Here is a 13672-nt window from a genome sequence, read left to right on the forward strand (position 1 = left end):
GATTATTTTAGTTGATTATTGTATTTAATAAAATTATAATACATTTTGATAGGCGTATAATAAATTTGAAGGTCGGTTTTTATGACGATATTCAAATATGTAAACAGGTAAAATGATCTCCTTTATATACGTTAAAATGATCCCTATTTTATATGTAAAATTATAATAAGTAAAATGATCACTCATCATGTAACGAATCTTGAATGTGTTGATTTCGATGATTTTACCAGAGATTTTTGTTTTCATACTAATCCTTGCTGCAATGCAAAAGAACAATTAATATTTTATGTGAACTGTTTGGTAAAAAATGCAATGGGGTCATTTTACCCACTACAAGGCCGGTCAAAACGATCCTTTTTGAGAAATATTGATTAGTTCGAAAAATTTGAACAGATCAAAAGAAATTAACATGTCACTATTATAACATTCGAATAAAGTACCCAAAAATACTTCGACGTTATACATATGTCAAATAGTTTGGCTATAAATTATATTTTTTCTAAGAGGGATCGTTTAGACCAACTTTCCCCTGCGTCTTTTCGTTAAAACTGAATGGGCTCCGTACAATTTACATTTTTGCAGAAGCGAAACTAAGTTTGTTTAAAAAAGGAATTACTTGGAATTAAAAGAATAATAAATTTGCATAAATATTATAAATCCTACGCGTACAAAGGTCATAAACTCATGAGCTAATATAATTTATAGTTCAGAATCTCTGCTCTTAATTTAAAAGCGTCAATATAAATAAATTAATGTTCCATAACTATATAGTTTTAATTTCACATAGTTCAAATGATTATAATTTTTAACGTATTAGGTAGTACTTATCGACTCTCAGAGGTCCACATTCAATGGAGGATTATTTTATTTCACTGATTAAATTGAGTATACCACATATATTATATTCAGTAGCATCTATTTAAATATCGTATTATTACTATTAAATACGAGATAAATTATATTAAGGACGCTTTAATCAAATGTATTTTTAACTCCCATTAATGTAAAACAAACGTGAAGTTATTATTTTTTGTTTGTGTACTAAATTTTGTATACAATAAACATTAAAAGCCTTTCGATTATTAATTATATTTATGATATATAGATATCAATCTCTGAATTAAAGAGAATTGAAAAATGTCGCCAGGAGTCAAACTCGGGGCCCTTGAATGCATGTTGCTTCCGTTATGGATCAAACTACGACGCGGCAATCTAAGAAAGTAAGAAAATATTAGTTCGAAGGTGGAAGATAACCTGCAAAAGGGACCATCTTGCCTTCCGCGTTACCCACTAGGATGCTATGGGGTATACTGAATTCATAATTATACTTTTCCATATATGTCGTCTTACTCGACTAAAAAGAGGAGTGTCATAATTTTAAAATGTCTGTGTATCTGTGTACCTATGTATCTGGGTGTCTGTCTGTGGAATCGTAGCTCTGGTAATTTGACCGAGAGTGTTCTTAGCTATGTTTCTAATCATAGCTTAGGGTTGCGTACCCAAAACAACAAAAAAAGAGTCGATGATTTTTAAGCGGCTGAATAGATTTTCTTTGAAAAATAGCTAAGAAAACTCTTGATCAAAATCAGCTCATCCGTTTAGGAACTGGAGCTACGATGCTCATCCAACCTGATTTTATCTTGAGCCTTTCTTTAAATTTTTTATTTAATATTAGTCGCATCAAGGAATACATAAAATTTCAGATGGTGAAATAATCTGAAGGGAGAAAAACATTGTTCTGACTAATCTATCAACGCCCAGCCTTAATCGCTAATGATGGTTAGGTTAGGTTATATTGGCTCTCCACGAAGGACATACTTAGGCTATAGAGCCCATTGTGATACCTCATATGTGTTTTACCACCTTTTTGAGAGCTTTGCTTTTATATTGTAGGTGTCATTTAAAAAACGATTTTTTGAAATTCATTTCCTAAAGGGTTGAAATAGGGGATGAATATGTCTATGAAAATATATAAAAACCATTATTTTTTAGTTTGCTTCTACTTAAACGATTTTAAAAATTATTTCACCTATAGAATGCTACATTATCAGCAAATGGATTTTAGCTTTTAGTGATAAACCATTATTTTTTTGAAAATAAAATCGATTTGTATATATTTTCAAACAAACTTTCATCTCCTATTTCAACTTGTATCATTTGCGATTTAGCCTGGACGTTGATATATAAGTCGGGACATTGTCTTTTCTCCCTCAGATTATTTCCCATTCTGATAGATTTCTCATTTTAAATAAAATAAAAAATCATCAAAGATGAAACTGATCCGACTTTTTATATTTTCTAGAAGAGATCATTCTCCATTGTCGCCCGCGATACTAGACTCGTTACAATATGGAAGTAAATTATGATGCAGATCAAAAAACAAATGTTTTTAGTTGTTTTTTTTAAACATTGCATATACAATGATGAACATTAAACAAATAAACATATGATGACAAAAATTAATTTGAATATGTCACCATACAAGTTTATTATATTATATGATTCGATCTCATCATCACTTTACGGTTTAATAATATACGGTTTTGTTTTAAAAAGATAATGATAATGTGACGTTATTTAACACCATCATGGGGGATTGACATTCTGACTGATTATAACAAATTATTATTATGTGTTGAATTTAATTAATTTAAAATATTTTGTAATCGAAATTTTTGAAAAAAAAAACTTGAAAAAGTTTTGTGTAACAAACTAAAGTTTTATGTAAATTTTTGTTGTTGTGGATTAATGAATTAATTCATTTAGTGTGCTAATTTATAGGTGATAAATCTGCTTAAAATTGAAACACCTTGGATATTTTATACAAAAATTATGTTTAATTTAATAAGAAATATTTTTTAAATAATTAAAAGAAAACTAGATTTAAATTTACACAATAAGTATTTATATAAAAAATCATTAATATTTCTCTCAATAATACAAAATTTTATTAAGATATTAAAAGAAAAATGTGATTGTTTACAAAGTGGCAACAAGTTTACAAAGTTGCCTGTTGCATGTTAATTATGTTTTATCAATAAAATCTAATATTTAGAAACAAAAACAACATAATTTTTTACTTCGAGTCATTAGCAAAAAAAAATTTAATAAAATAACGCTTTTTAGGAACAAAGTTTAATTATACAAAGAAGTAGAAAATAATTTTTCTTGTGAGTTCCTCATGCATGACTATTTGTAAAACTGGGCCTGCCTAATTTAAAATAACAAGGATGATTTGGAGCGCCTCAAGCTTTTACAAATAGTCATGTATGAGAGACTCCAAAAAAAATCCTAGTTTTTAATACAATAAAAGCATGTCCCCAAAAATTATTTTTATACCCTGTATATATATATATATATATATATATATATATATATATATATAATATGAAGCTTAGTCCCAAGTTTTATACCCTGTATATATGTCTTATATATCAAGGTATACTAAATTTAGTCCCAACTTTGTAACGCTTAAAAATATTGATGCTACGAACAAAATTTAGTGTAGGTATAGGTGTTCATAAAATCATCTAAAGAGTCCATTTCCGGTTGTCTGTCTGTCCATCTGTGATCACAATAACTCAAAAACGAACTGAAATACCAAGCTGGAAATTTTATACTTTGTCTTGGATCCGCAGGACCTCTATATTATTTACCTACTGTCAGAGATAGAATAAAATTAGAAATGTAAAAAATGTTTCTTATGAAAAAATTAACTACTTTTTTCTGAAACATTTTTTTAACAACCTTGCTTACCCGAGAGGGCGAAAATTAAGACAAAATTTTGGTGCCCATTTTCTCCAAAACTACAAAAGAAAAGGATTTTCAAGTAGCTTCAACTAGGGGTCTTGTAAAAATTTTAAACAATACTTTTATTTTCGAATTCTTCGAAAAATAAATAACTGGCGTCCGAAATGCCGCTATAATTTTGTTGGTTTTTAAAACTCTTCTAATTTATAAAAAAAAATAATGAAAACACTGACAATTCAACACTTTCTATACAGGACACTTTAACTATGAATATCACATAATCGGTTGAGAAACCTCTTCTTTTTTGATAAATTAAATACACCTGAATTAACACTATATTTTAATTTTATCCAATTCTTCTCTGCAATTTTTTCTGCTAATTTTGCTGTTAATAAATTTCTGTAAAAGTAAGCGGTAGTCATTCTTATTCTGGCTTAATCAATTATGCTAATGACAGTTAAAAGGAATCGTAGAAATTTCGCTTCATTATGAGCGCACGGTCTCTAAAGTCTTATATAATATTCCAAATTATTCATATAACAAGTGAAAACAAACAATTGACTGAGTTAACTGTTGAAATAACATGTATAGACAGTGTTGGTGACTCTGTCACATTACACATACATACATGTCACACACATATAGGTAACTGATATACCCATATAATACATACTATACAATTTGCGCATAATTTGAACTCTCACGGGTGATAGTGATGTTTACGAAAAAATGTTTCAAACGAAAGTTGTTTATTTTTTTATAAGGAACATTTTTATATTTAAACTTTTGTTCTCTAACGATTTACAAGATCCAATTGACCTATGTCATGCTTATTTACGAACTTGGCCTGACTTTTTACGTTCTCAGCACGCTAAAAAAATTTCAGCTTGATAACTCTTTTCGTTTTTGAGTAATCGTGATGACAGACGGACAGACAGACAGACAACCGGAAATGGACTAATTAGATGATTTTATGAACACCTATACCAAAATGTTGTTCATAGCATCAATATATTTTTAAGCGTTACAAACTTGGGTTGGGACTAAAGTTATTATACCTTGATATTTTTCATATACATGGTATAATAAGGTATTCCACAAATTTAATGGTATTGTTTTATAAATAAACACCATATTTAACAAAAAATTTTATCGATAAATATAAATCCCAATAATCTTACAAAAATGTAAGAATGTTCAATTTGTTTATCAAAATATGAAACGAATAATATTCGAATAACAACGGAATTTCATAAATATTACTAACTTGATTAAAATTTCTTTACATATGTAATCAATATAATGTGACTGCCAATTTCACATTTGCATAAAGTTTATCGAAAAAAATTATCATAATCAAGACATTTTTTCTACCAGACCTACGATCATGTTCGGAAGTTTTTAGCCAAATTACAAAAATCAAAGTGTTAAATTAATTTAGTATTGTTTTGTTTTGAAAATATGTGGTTGGAACATAGATTCGATTTATTTTTAACAGTTTTAATTTTTAGTGATTTTATTAGAACAGTAATTTGTTTAACGGGTGATAATATTTGTCTGGAACAAGAACGGTATGTTAAAAATTATTTATTTATTTTTCTTTTTTTTTTAAACCTAAAAGTAAAAATTATTTTAGAAATAATAGGGAATATTCATGTATTTTTTTATATTTTTAATTCATTGTTTACACCGTTATTACAAAGTAAAAAATATAAACAGTGCTTAAAAATGCTGTATTTAAGTGTAAACAAATATTTAAAATGCATTATAATTTTGAGATATTTAAACGCAGTTTTTTGGCGCTCTCTGTTGATGACGTATAAGTACGTGATCTGTCAGTTGGTGACAGTTCAATGTATAATTTACACTTGAAAAAAATGAATTTACAACACAGAATTTACACTCGTTATTATTAATTTTTCTAATAAAAAGCCGTAGAATAGTATAATTTAATGAAATACCATAAAAAATCTAAATAATTTATACCATACAAATCTGACAAGGCACATATTTTGACGTCACGTCCGTTTTAAAATTTGCATTTCCGTTTTAGAAATTTGAATTTCTCTCACTGAATTTGTACTAATATTAATTAATTTTAAGTAATTAAAAAGATATTAATTGCAAAAATAACGGTTTAGTTGAAATGTCCAGCCAATAAAGTCCGGATATTCACTATTAATGATTTTTTGCAGTGTAAACTATTATATTAATCAATTCAACTCGTACTGAAAAAATAAGAAAATTATTTCTGTGCTATTTCATTGTGTTTATCGTCAGTCGCAAGATAAAGATTCGATAATTTATCTTATTCTTTCATCTTTCTGACTAACCAAAAATTGTAGAAAAAAGACTAATTCTGCCTCGATACTTTGTGCCATAAAAGCAGCACAAAATTACTTAAATTTTAATTTTAAAAATAGATGGTTTTAGCATACTACTAAGTATTTAAAACCATGATTGTTAAACTTAAAATTTTTAGCCTTTCGTAAGGCGATACATTTAAACAACAATAACAGACGTCTTGTAATACCAAATTGTTACAACATATCCGTTTTACTTTTGTTTATTTAATATATTTTATTAATATTTAATTATTTTTTATTAATAATAAATATTTTTTATATCTAGTCCAAAAAAAATTATGATTTTTGACCTAGTTTAATTTATTTTTAATTTATATTGATTTTTTTTCATTTTTTTTTTTTTTTTTTTTATTAAATTGTAACATCCGGTCAGTCAGTCATAAACTTTCTCTAAATTATTTTAAAAAATTTTATCTGTACAGCATGTCATAAGAATATTTACATTATATTTGAAAAACTATTGACAGGACAAGAAATTTTGGGAAAGCATGAATCTACATTCCTTTTTATTTTCCGTCACTTCAACCGTATATGCTTTTTTATCCTCAAATTAAAAATATAAATTTTAAAAAATATTTTTACTCTTTAGACGTTTTTAAAACGAACTAAACTTACTTTTACATATAGGAGCATCCTTTTCAAAATGATTCCTGATAGGTCATTTTTCTAGAAAATATCTAAAAAATATCTTCTTTTCTAGAAAATATTTAAAACTTAAAATGAAGAACGTTAAAAATATTTATTTAATGCCCTACAAAAAATAAACTTAAAAGCTAAAGTTCCATAATTTTCTTTAAATAATGAAAACTAGGTATTTTTAATAAAAATTCCGATTATTTCACTCGTAGAAAAGTCCGATTATTACACTCGTAGAATAAAAATAAACTCAAAGATCGATTTAAAAAAATAATTGCCATACTGCCATTTATGACGCATCACATGTGTTTTCTCCGACATGTAAAAAAAAAATTGTGGCATTACGATAACGCAGATGTGAAATTATGTCATTTAGTACAGGCGCAAATGTCTCTGTTTGTTAAAAAACAATAAATTTTTAATTCAATGGAACAATCAATGTTAAAATACACTTAAAAAATTAGTAATTACTTATGGAACTTGTATGACGTAAATGTTAAGTGTTTGTCAAATAATCGAAAACTATGACACATGTATAACGTATACGTAATTCAAGTTGCCTATTTATTAATTTTGAAAGTCAACTTTAACATTATCCATTCTATTGAATTAACAATTTATTGTTTATTAAAAAATATAAATATTTGCGCCACTCATGCTTTACTAATGATATTTAACACCTAAGAAATATATTCCATGAGGTTTTAGTAACATGCGAGCGGTTTCTTCCATTTTCTTTTATTTGTAACATTTTTAACTGTTAGTAGGTGAATAAAAAGCATCTATTTATTTACTAATGACACAATTCTTAGCATTTCCTGTAGTTTTAAACTCTTGTAAACTTAATGACATTCAAAAAAAACCTATTCAATTTCAAATGTAATAAAAAATGATTTATTTAATAAAGCAAAACAAAATAAATAAAGGAATTAGCAATTATGTAACATTTAAATTTAAAAAAAGTCAAATTCAAGATCTAATTATTTACGGCATATATAATACAAAAGGTAGTATTTACACACCTACTTTTGTTTTAGTAGAGTGAAATTACGCCTTGTGTATGGATTAAAAGTTCGAGCAATGAAACTTTGGGGTTTTTCTTTTCACATCAAAATAAGTATTTTTTGAAATTTTTTACTTTCCCGGAGTGGTGCAACATGTTTAAAAAACAAAATGGCGTCAAAAATGAAATTTTTTTCAGAAATTTTATCATTTTTATTTTATATTCGCAAAAGGAGACATCGGTGCATATCCAAATTTGGTAGGTTTGTAGTCAATGTTAAGAACTACTCCTCATATTTTTTTGGTGGGGTTTCGTCCCTTCCCCTCCCAGTTATATATATATGTATACATACATATGGTAAAACAGTTCATTTGACTGTAACTTGAAAAATATTCGATTGATTTTAATGAAACTAATATCAATAGTAGGTTTTATTACTTACAACTTTCGGTTAAAATTTTAGCGAAATCCGTTAAATAGTTCGGCCAAAATTTCCAATTTTGGGAATTGTTTAAAATGGCTGCCATTTTATGCCATTTTGTCCTACGAGGTTAAATTTTTTTTTAAATTGTAGCATTTTTTATTATCTTTCGATTTTATAATAAGTGACTTACCCGTAAAATGACTCCTTGATCCATATTTTTGCGAAAAACGGAAAATTTAACACTTTCTGGAAATAATTGTTTGGGGGGTGTATGGACTGGCTTTGGGGGGGTGTTTTTTGGTTTGGCATGAGAAAACTATTTTTAAAAGAGGTCTATATGGTTTAAAGCAAAATTTTTAAGTTTTAACCCCCGCGCTGTAAGGGGGAAGGGGTGTATGAAATAAATGTATCTTAAAAGATTTTAAAAAGAGGTCAAAATAGTTTAAAATGCTAAAGTAACCCAAAATTTTAGCTGTTTATATTAATATAGCACTTTTTACAACATCCACCCCTTCCGCTCCCCCTTTCATATTTTTTGCAAATTCAAAATTTTTAGGACGTATAAAGGGGTTTTTGTGGTCGCTGATCACGAATTTTGCAATAGATTATCAAAAACAATTGTAATATTTTTAGGGGGTGTACTTATTCGGGCCAAAAGTTCGAGATCAGCGACCCCCAAAGCCTCTTTATGCATCTTAAAAATTTTGAATTTGCAAAAAATATGAAAGGGGGAGCGGAAGGGGTGGATGTTGTAAAAAGTGTTATATTAATATAAACAGCTAAAATTTTGGGTTACTTTAGCATTTTAAACTATTTTGACCTTTTTTTAAAATCTTTTAAGATACATTTATTTCATACACCCCTTCCCCCTTACAGCGCGGGGGTTAAAACTTAAAAATTTTGCTTTAAACCATATAGACCTCTTTTAAAAATAGTTTTCTCATGCCAAAGCAAAAAACACCCCCCAAAGCCAGTCCATACACCCCCCAAACAATTATTTCCAGAAAGTGTTAAATTTTCCGTTTTTCGCAAAAATATGGATCAAGGAGTCATTTTACGGGTAAGTCACTTATTATAAAATCGAAAGATAATAAAAAATGCTACAATTTAAAAAAAAATTTAACCTCGTAGGACAAAATGGCATAAAATGGCAGCCATTTTAAACAATTCCCAAAATTGGAAATTTTGGCCGAACTATTTAACGGATTTCGCTAAAATTTTAACCGAAAGTTGTAAGTAATAAAACCTACTATTGATATTAGTTTCATTAAAATCAATCGAATATTTTTCAAGTTACAGTCAAATGAACTGTTTTACCATATGTATGTATACATATATATATAACTGGGAGGAGAAGGGACGAAACCCCACCAAAAAAATATGAGGAGTAGTTCTTAACATTGACTACAAACCTACCAAATTTGGATATGCACCGATGTCTCCTTTTGCGAATATAAAATAAAAATGATAAAATTTCTGAAAAAAATTTCATTTTTGACGCCATTTTGTTTTTTAAACATGTTGCACCACTCCGGGAAAGTAAAAAATTTCAAAAAAAACTTATTTTGATGTGAAAAGAAAAACCCCAAAGTTTCATTGCTCGAACTTTTAATCCATATAACAGCCTTTTTTTGCTTAGATTTACTCCAGTATTTAGGTATTTTATATGTAAAGCAATAATTATCAAATATGAAGATGTTATATAATTATTTTTTTAGAAGATTTGTAGGTGCGTTAGTTTAATAAGAAACGACTTCTAGATGAATGGGAATTTTAAGTAAAGGAAAGTTTCCTTTGTTTGCAACTCTGTAAAATAGAATTCTGCTAATATTTTTGCATGTTTCAAACGATAGTTTGAAACATTCCATTAACAATATAAATCGCTTAACTAACGCTTAATAACGATTAACGCTCAAATTGTTCACTTATTCTACAGAAATAAGAATTCCGTAATAACTGTGTAATCGTATCATTGTGCAAAAGCTCGAGAAAACTGTAAATATTGGTGATAGAAAAAGGCGTCTGTATTATCGTAGAGTTCGTTCCGCCGAGAATACGCCGCCATTGGATTAGTTTTTGTGGGACTTCTTAGGAATCGGGTCTATATCAACAAACCTGCAACGTTGAAGCACCTAAGAGTTAACATCCACCAAGGTATAGCCGAAACAACCCCCTGAAACTTGCGAAAAGTCATAAAATTATCCTCAAATAAATAAAGTGTTGCTTAGTTATATTTTTATTAATCGAATATTAAGTTTACTCCATTTAGTATGAAAAATAATGCCAGCCAAGAAGCCTGGACTTTCTGCAGCAGTTTATTCGCTGGAAGTCATTTTCTATGACTTTTCGAAAATTTCGGTTGATATAGACGTGACTTGTTGATATAAACACAACTCTTAAGAAAGCCCCATAAAAGTTAATCCAATGGCATAATCTTATACGCCACGTTTTATCCCATCTCCAATGCTTAGAGTTTCCACGTACTTTTTACAATAATGCGAATGGTTCGCTCATACTAGACTGAATAAATTGTCCATAGACTTTCCGTAAAAGTCTATACACAGTTCTTATAGAATTGATTTTTCTGTTCTGGTATAGAACAAGTAAATAATTTGAGCAATGAGCGTTAGTTAAACGATTCATATCGTTAATGAAATGTTTCAAACTAATATTTGGCTTTTGAAACAAGCAAGTATTCATACGGAGTTACAAATATAGAAAACTGAAATTGGATCACACTTTATATGAATTATCTACGTCTAAATTGAACCTTCGGGCTATTTTTGAAATTCCTGCAGATCATTTAAAGTAATTCCATTCTTCCAGCATCGTATTAGTACTTGAAAATACCTTCTCCAACTATTTACGGCATAAAACAAGATTTACACACCTATTATCGTTTTTGGTAGTCTAATCAATAACAATTAATATAATTTTCTAATCAAGATATTATGTAACCCTTTTTTTTTTGGAGGGTTTGTATGTTAATAAGAAATCATTTTTAATTAGATGAAACATTTTTTGAAATTGAAAAAATGCAATAAATTCAATCAGTAAAGAAACAACTTAACCCATATGGGGTGACCGAGCATTTTGCCGAAGACCGAACCTTGGGCGATCCTCGGTTACCGTTGATTTGCCGAAGTTCGGCTAATACCGTGGCGTCAGAGACAATTTTCTCTATAGAGAGTATACTCGAGTCACGGCTGCCGTTCGTGTGCCTAACCTTACTTTATTTATTTTTTTTTTTAAATGTCATCAAACGTCAGTTTTCAAATGTCAAAAAGAAAATATGAAGATATGTTTAAAAAAACCATAAAAGTGAGGTTAAAGCGAATAAGTGCTTTTTTATTATCAAGGATAATAACAATATTAATAATAATAATAATAATAATAATAACGTCAAAATTTATATATTAAAAAATAATGTCCGTCAAAATTTATATATTTTTTAAAAATTGTTGTTTTACAAGAAAAATTTTCCAATGAATAATAAGAATGACATATTTCTGGAGTTCCTAGGACCTAGATAAGAGTAAAAAAATTAAGTTGTTTAACAAAATTTATGTTTTTATTTTGCTATTTTAAAATAGCTTATCTTCGGTATCTTTATCTAGTGTATTTAATACTTCAAAAATAATACAACTGGCAATTTAGGTTAATTAAGTAGATTGGTAATCATACGGTAAATGGACAAAAGAACATCGGCCATAAGCTGGTAATGTGCTCAGCCGGAATTAGGCCGAGGCTCGGAAGCTCGGCCACCGATATTGGCCGATGCACTGCCCAGTGGTAAAACCCCATATGGGAATGTCGACCAATAATAAATTAAATTATTTTTAAATCTAGGAAGTTATTTATAATTTCCACTTTTACTTCCAAACAAAAGATTTATTGTTTTTTAATCAAATTAATTAAAAAAATTTTAATGAACACAAACAAATTCTTAGATTATTTAATATAGGTGTGTTGTATGCCTACTTGTTTTATTATTTTTCTCTGATTAAAATAAAAAAATTTAAATAAAAAATACTTTTTTAGGTAAAACCTTTTATTGTACTCAAAAATTAAAAAAAAAATATTTCGTACGTGTCACTATTACATGTCTATTTGTAAAAGCTGGGTGCGCTTAATTTTAAATATCATAAGATGATTCCAAGTACCTCGGGCTTTTACAAATAGTCATGAATAAGTGGGTCATAAGAAAAAAAAGTTTTTACTGTTTAGTACAATATCTTGTCCCTAAAAAGGTATTATTTAAAACTAAAAACGTTTATATATGAAATATAATCAAATATACTTACCATAAAAATGCATAGTCATCCGATTTACAACATGCATGCAAGATTTCATCTCAATCGGAAACCGGGAAGTGGGTCAAATTTTACTTGCCAGATTTGATTACAAAACGACAGAAAACTTTTCATTTTTTTATTTTACTGAAAGGCTTAGGAATCGAGATTTTAATCAAGGAATCAAAAGCTTACACATGCTAAAAGTCATACAAAATCGGGTAATTAAGATATGTGCTATCATTTTTCAAAAGCAATCAATAAGAAACGCCTTACGGAGCTTCTATTTGGCAAAATATTCAACTGAGAGGAAAGAAACAACACTATAAGAGTGTACCAAAACTTCTTCTGAATGATACTGAGAGGTAAAACTTTTTTCACTCATTTAATTGTGTGAGAAATTTTGAATTCACCCTTAAAAAGAATGAAACTTTTCAGGAACTTTTCTCCTTAAGCGAGTACTACGCCAGATTTACGCTCTCAAAAACGTGTCTTAATAATTATTGATATCAAAAACCTGAATTTGTCAAATTTGTAGAAATTTATACCTGTGATTGTCCTTATGCGAGTTTTGTTACCTCTGACAATCAAGATACTCTAAACTAGTTAGGATATCAAACAATAAAAGATGTAACATGGTTAATCAATATCAATATATTTCTTTTTATCCAACAGATATCTCGAACGTATAAACGCGGCTCTACACTACTCCGATAGTGATAAATAATTGAAATAAAAGATGATTTTATTGAATGTAAATTATTATTTTATAAATTATTAATAAAATAAAAATTGTGTAGATATATATACACATTTATTTGCAATATCCCTTTTGTATTGAGTAATTTAGATTTGTTGGCCAAGTTTATTTCTTAAAAATATTTTTAATACAAAAAAAAGTATATAATTAATTTAAATATTGTAGGTATATTATACATTCTATTACTAAATATATACTCGTTAATTAAGACATATTTGTAGCGAGAGTTTTAATTATTTTTATTATTCTAACACTATATACAATGTTTATTTATTTATTTATATACGTTTTAAAATTAAAATTAATTATTATTTTTAGGTAATAATAATTTCATTGTAATTTTCATTGTCAATGCTAGAGTTTTTATTATTTATGTAACTACATAAAACTAACAATAAAATTAATTAATAATTTAACAATTTTACAATTTATTCTGCTGAT

General features: G+C 27.9%; 1 protein-coding gene across 1 annotated transcript in view; it reads left to right on the forward strand.

The window, feature by feature from the left end:
- The first annotated feature begins 5211 nt into the window (after positions 1 to 5211).
- Positions 5212 to 13672, forward strand: part of LOC123294380 (rhoGEF domain-containing protein gxcJ-like) — a 29979-nt gene continuing 21518 nt past the window's right edge. Inside the window, exon 1 of the mRNA XM_044875479.1 lies at positions 5212 to 5321. Within this exon, the coding sequence (XP_044731414.1) occupies positions 5212 to 5321 (110 nt within the window). The remainder of the gene's footprint in view (positions 5322 to 13672) is intronic.

The sequence above is a fragment of the Chrysoperla carnea genome, chromosome 1 (assembly GCF_905475395.1).
Source record: "Chrysoperla carnea chromosome 1, inChrCarn1.1, whole genome shotgun sequence".
Classification (NCBI taxonomy): Eukaryota; Metazoa; Arthropoda; class Insecta; order Neuroptera; family Chrysopidae; genus Chrysoperla; species Chrysoperla carnea.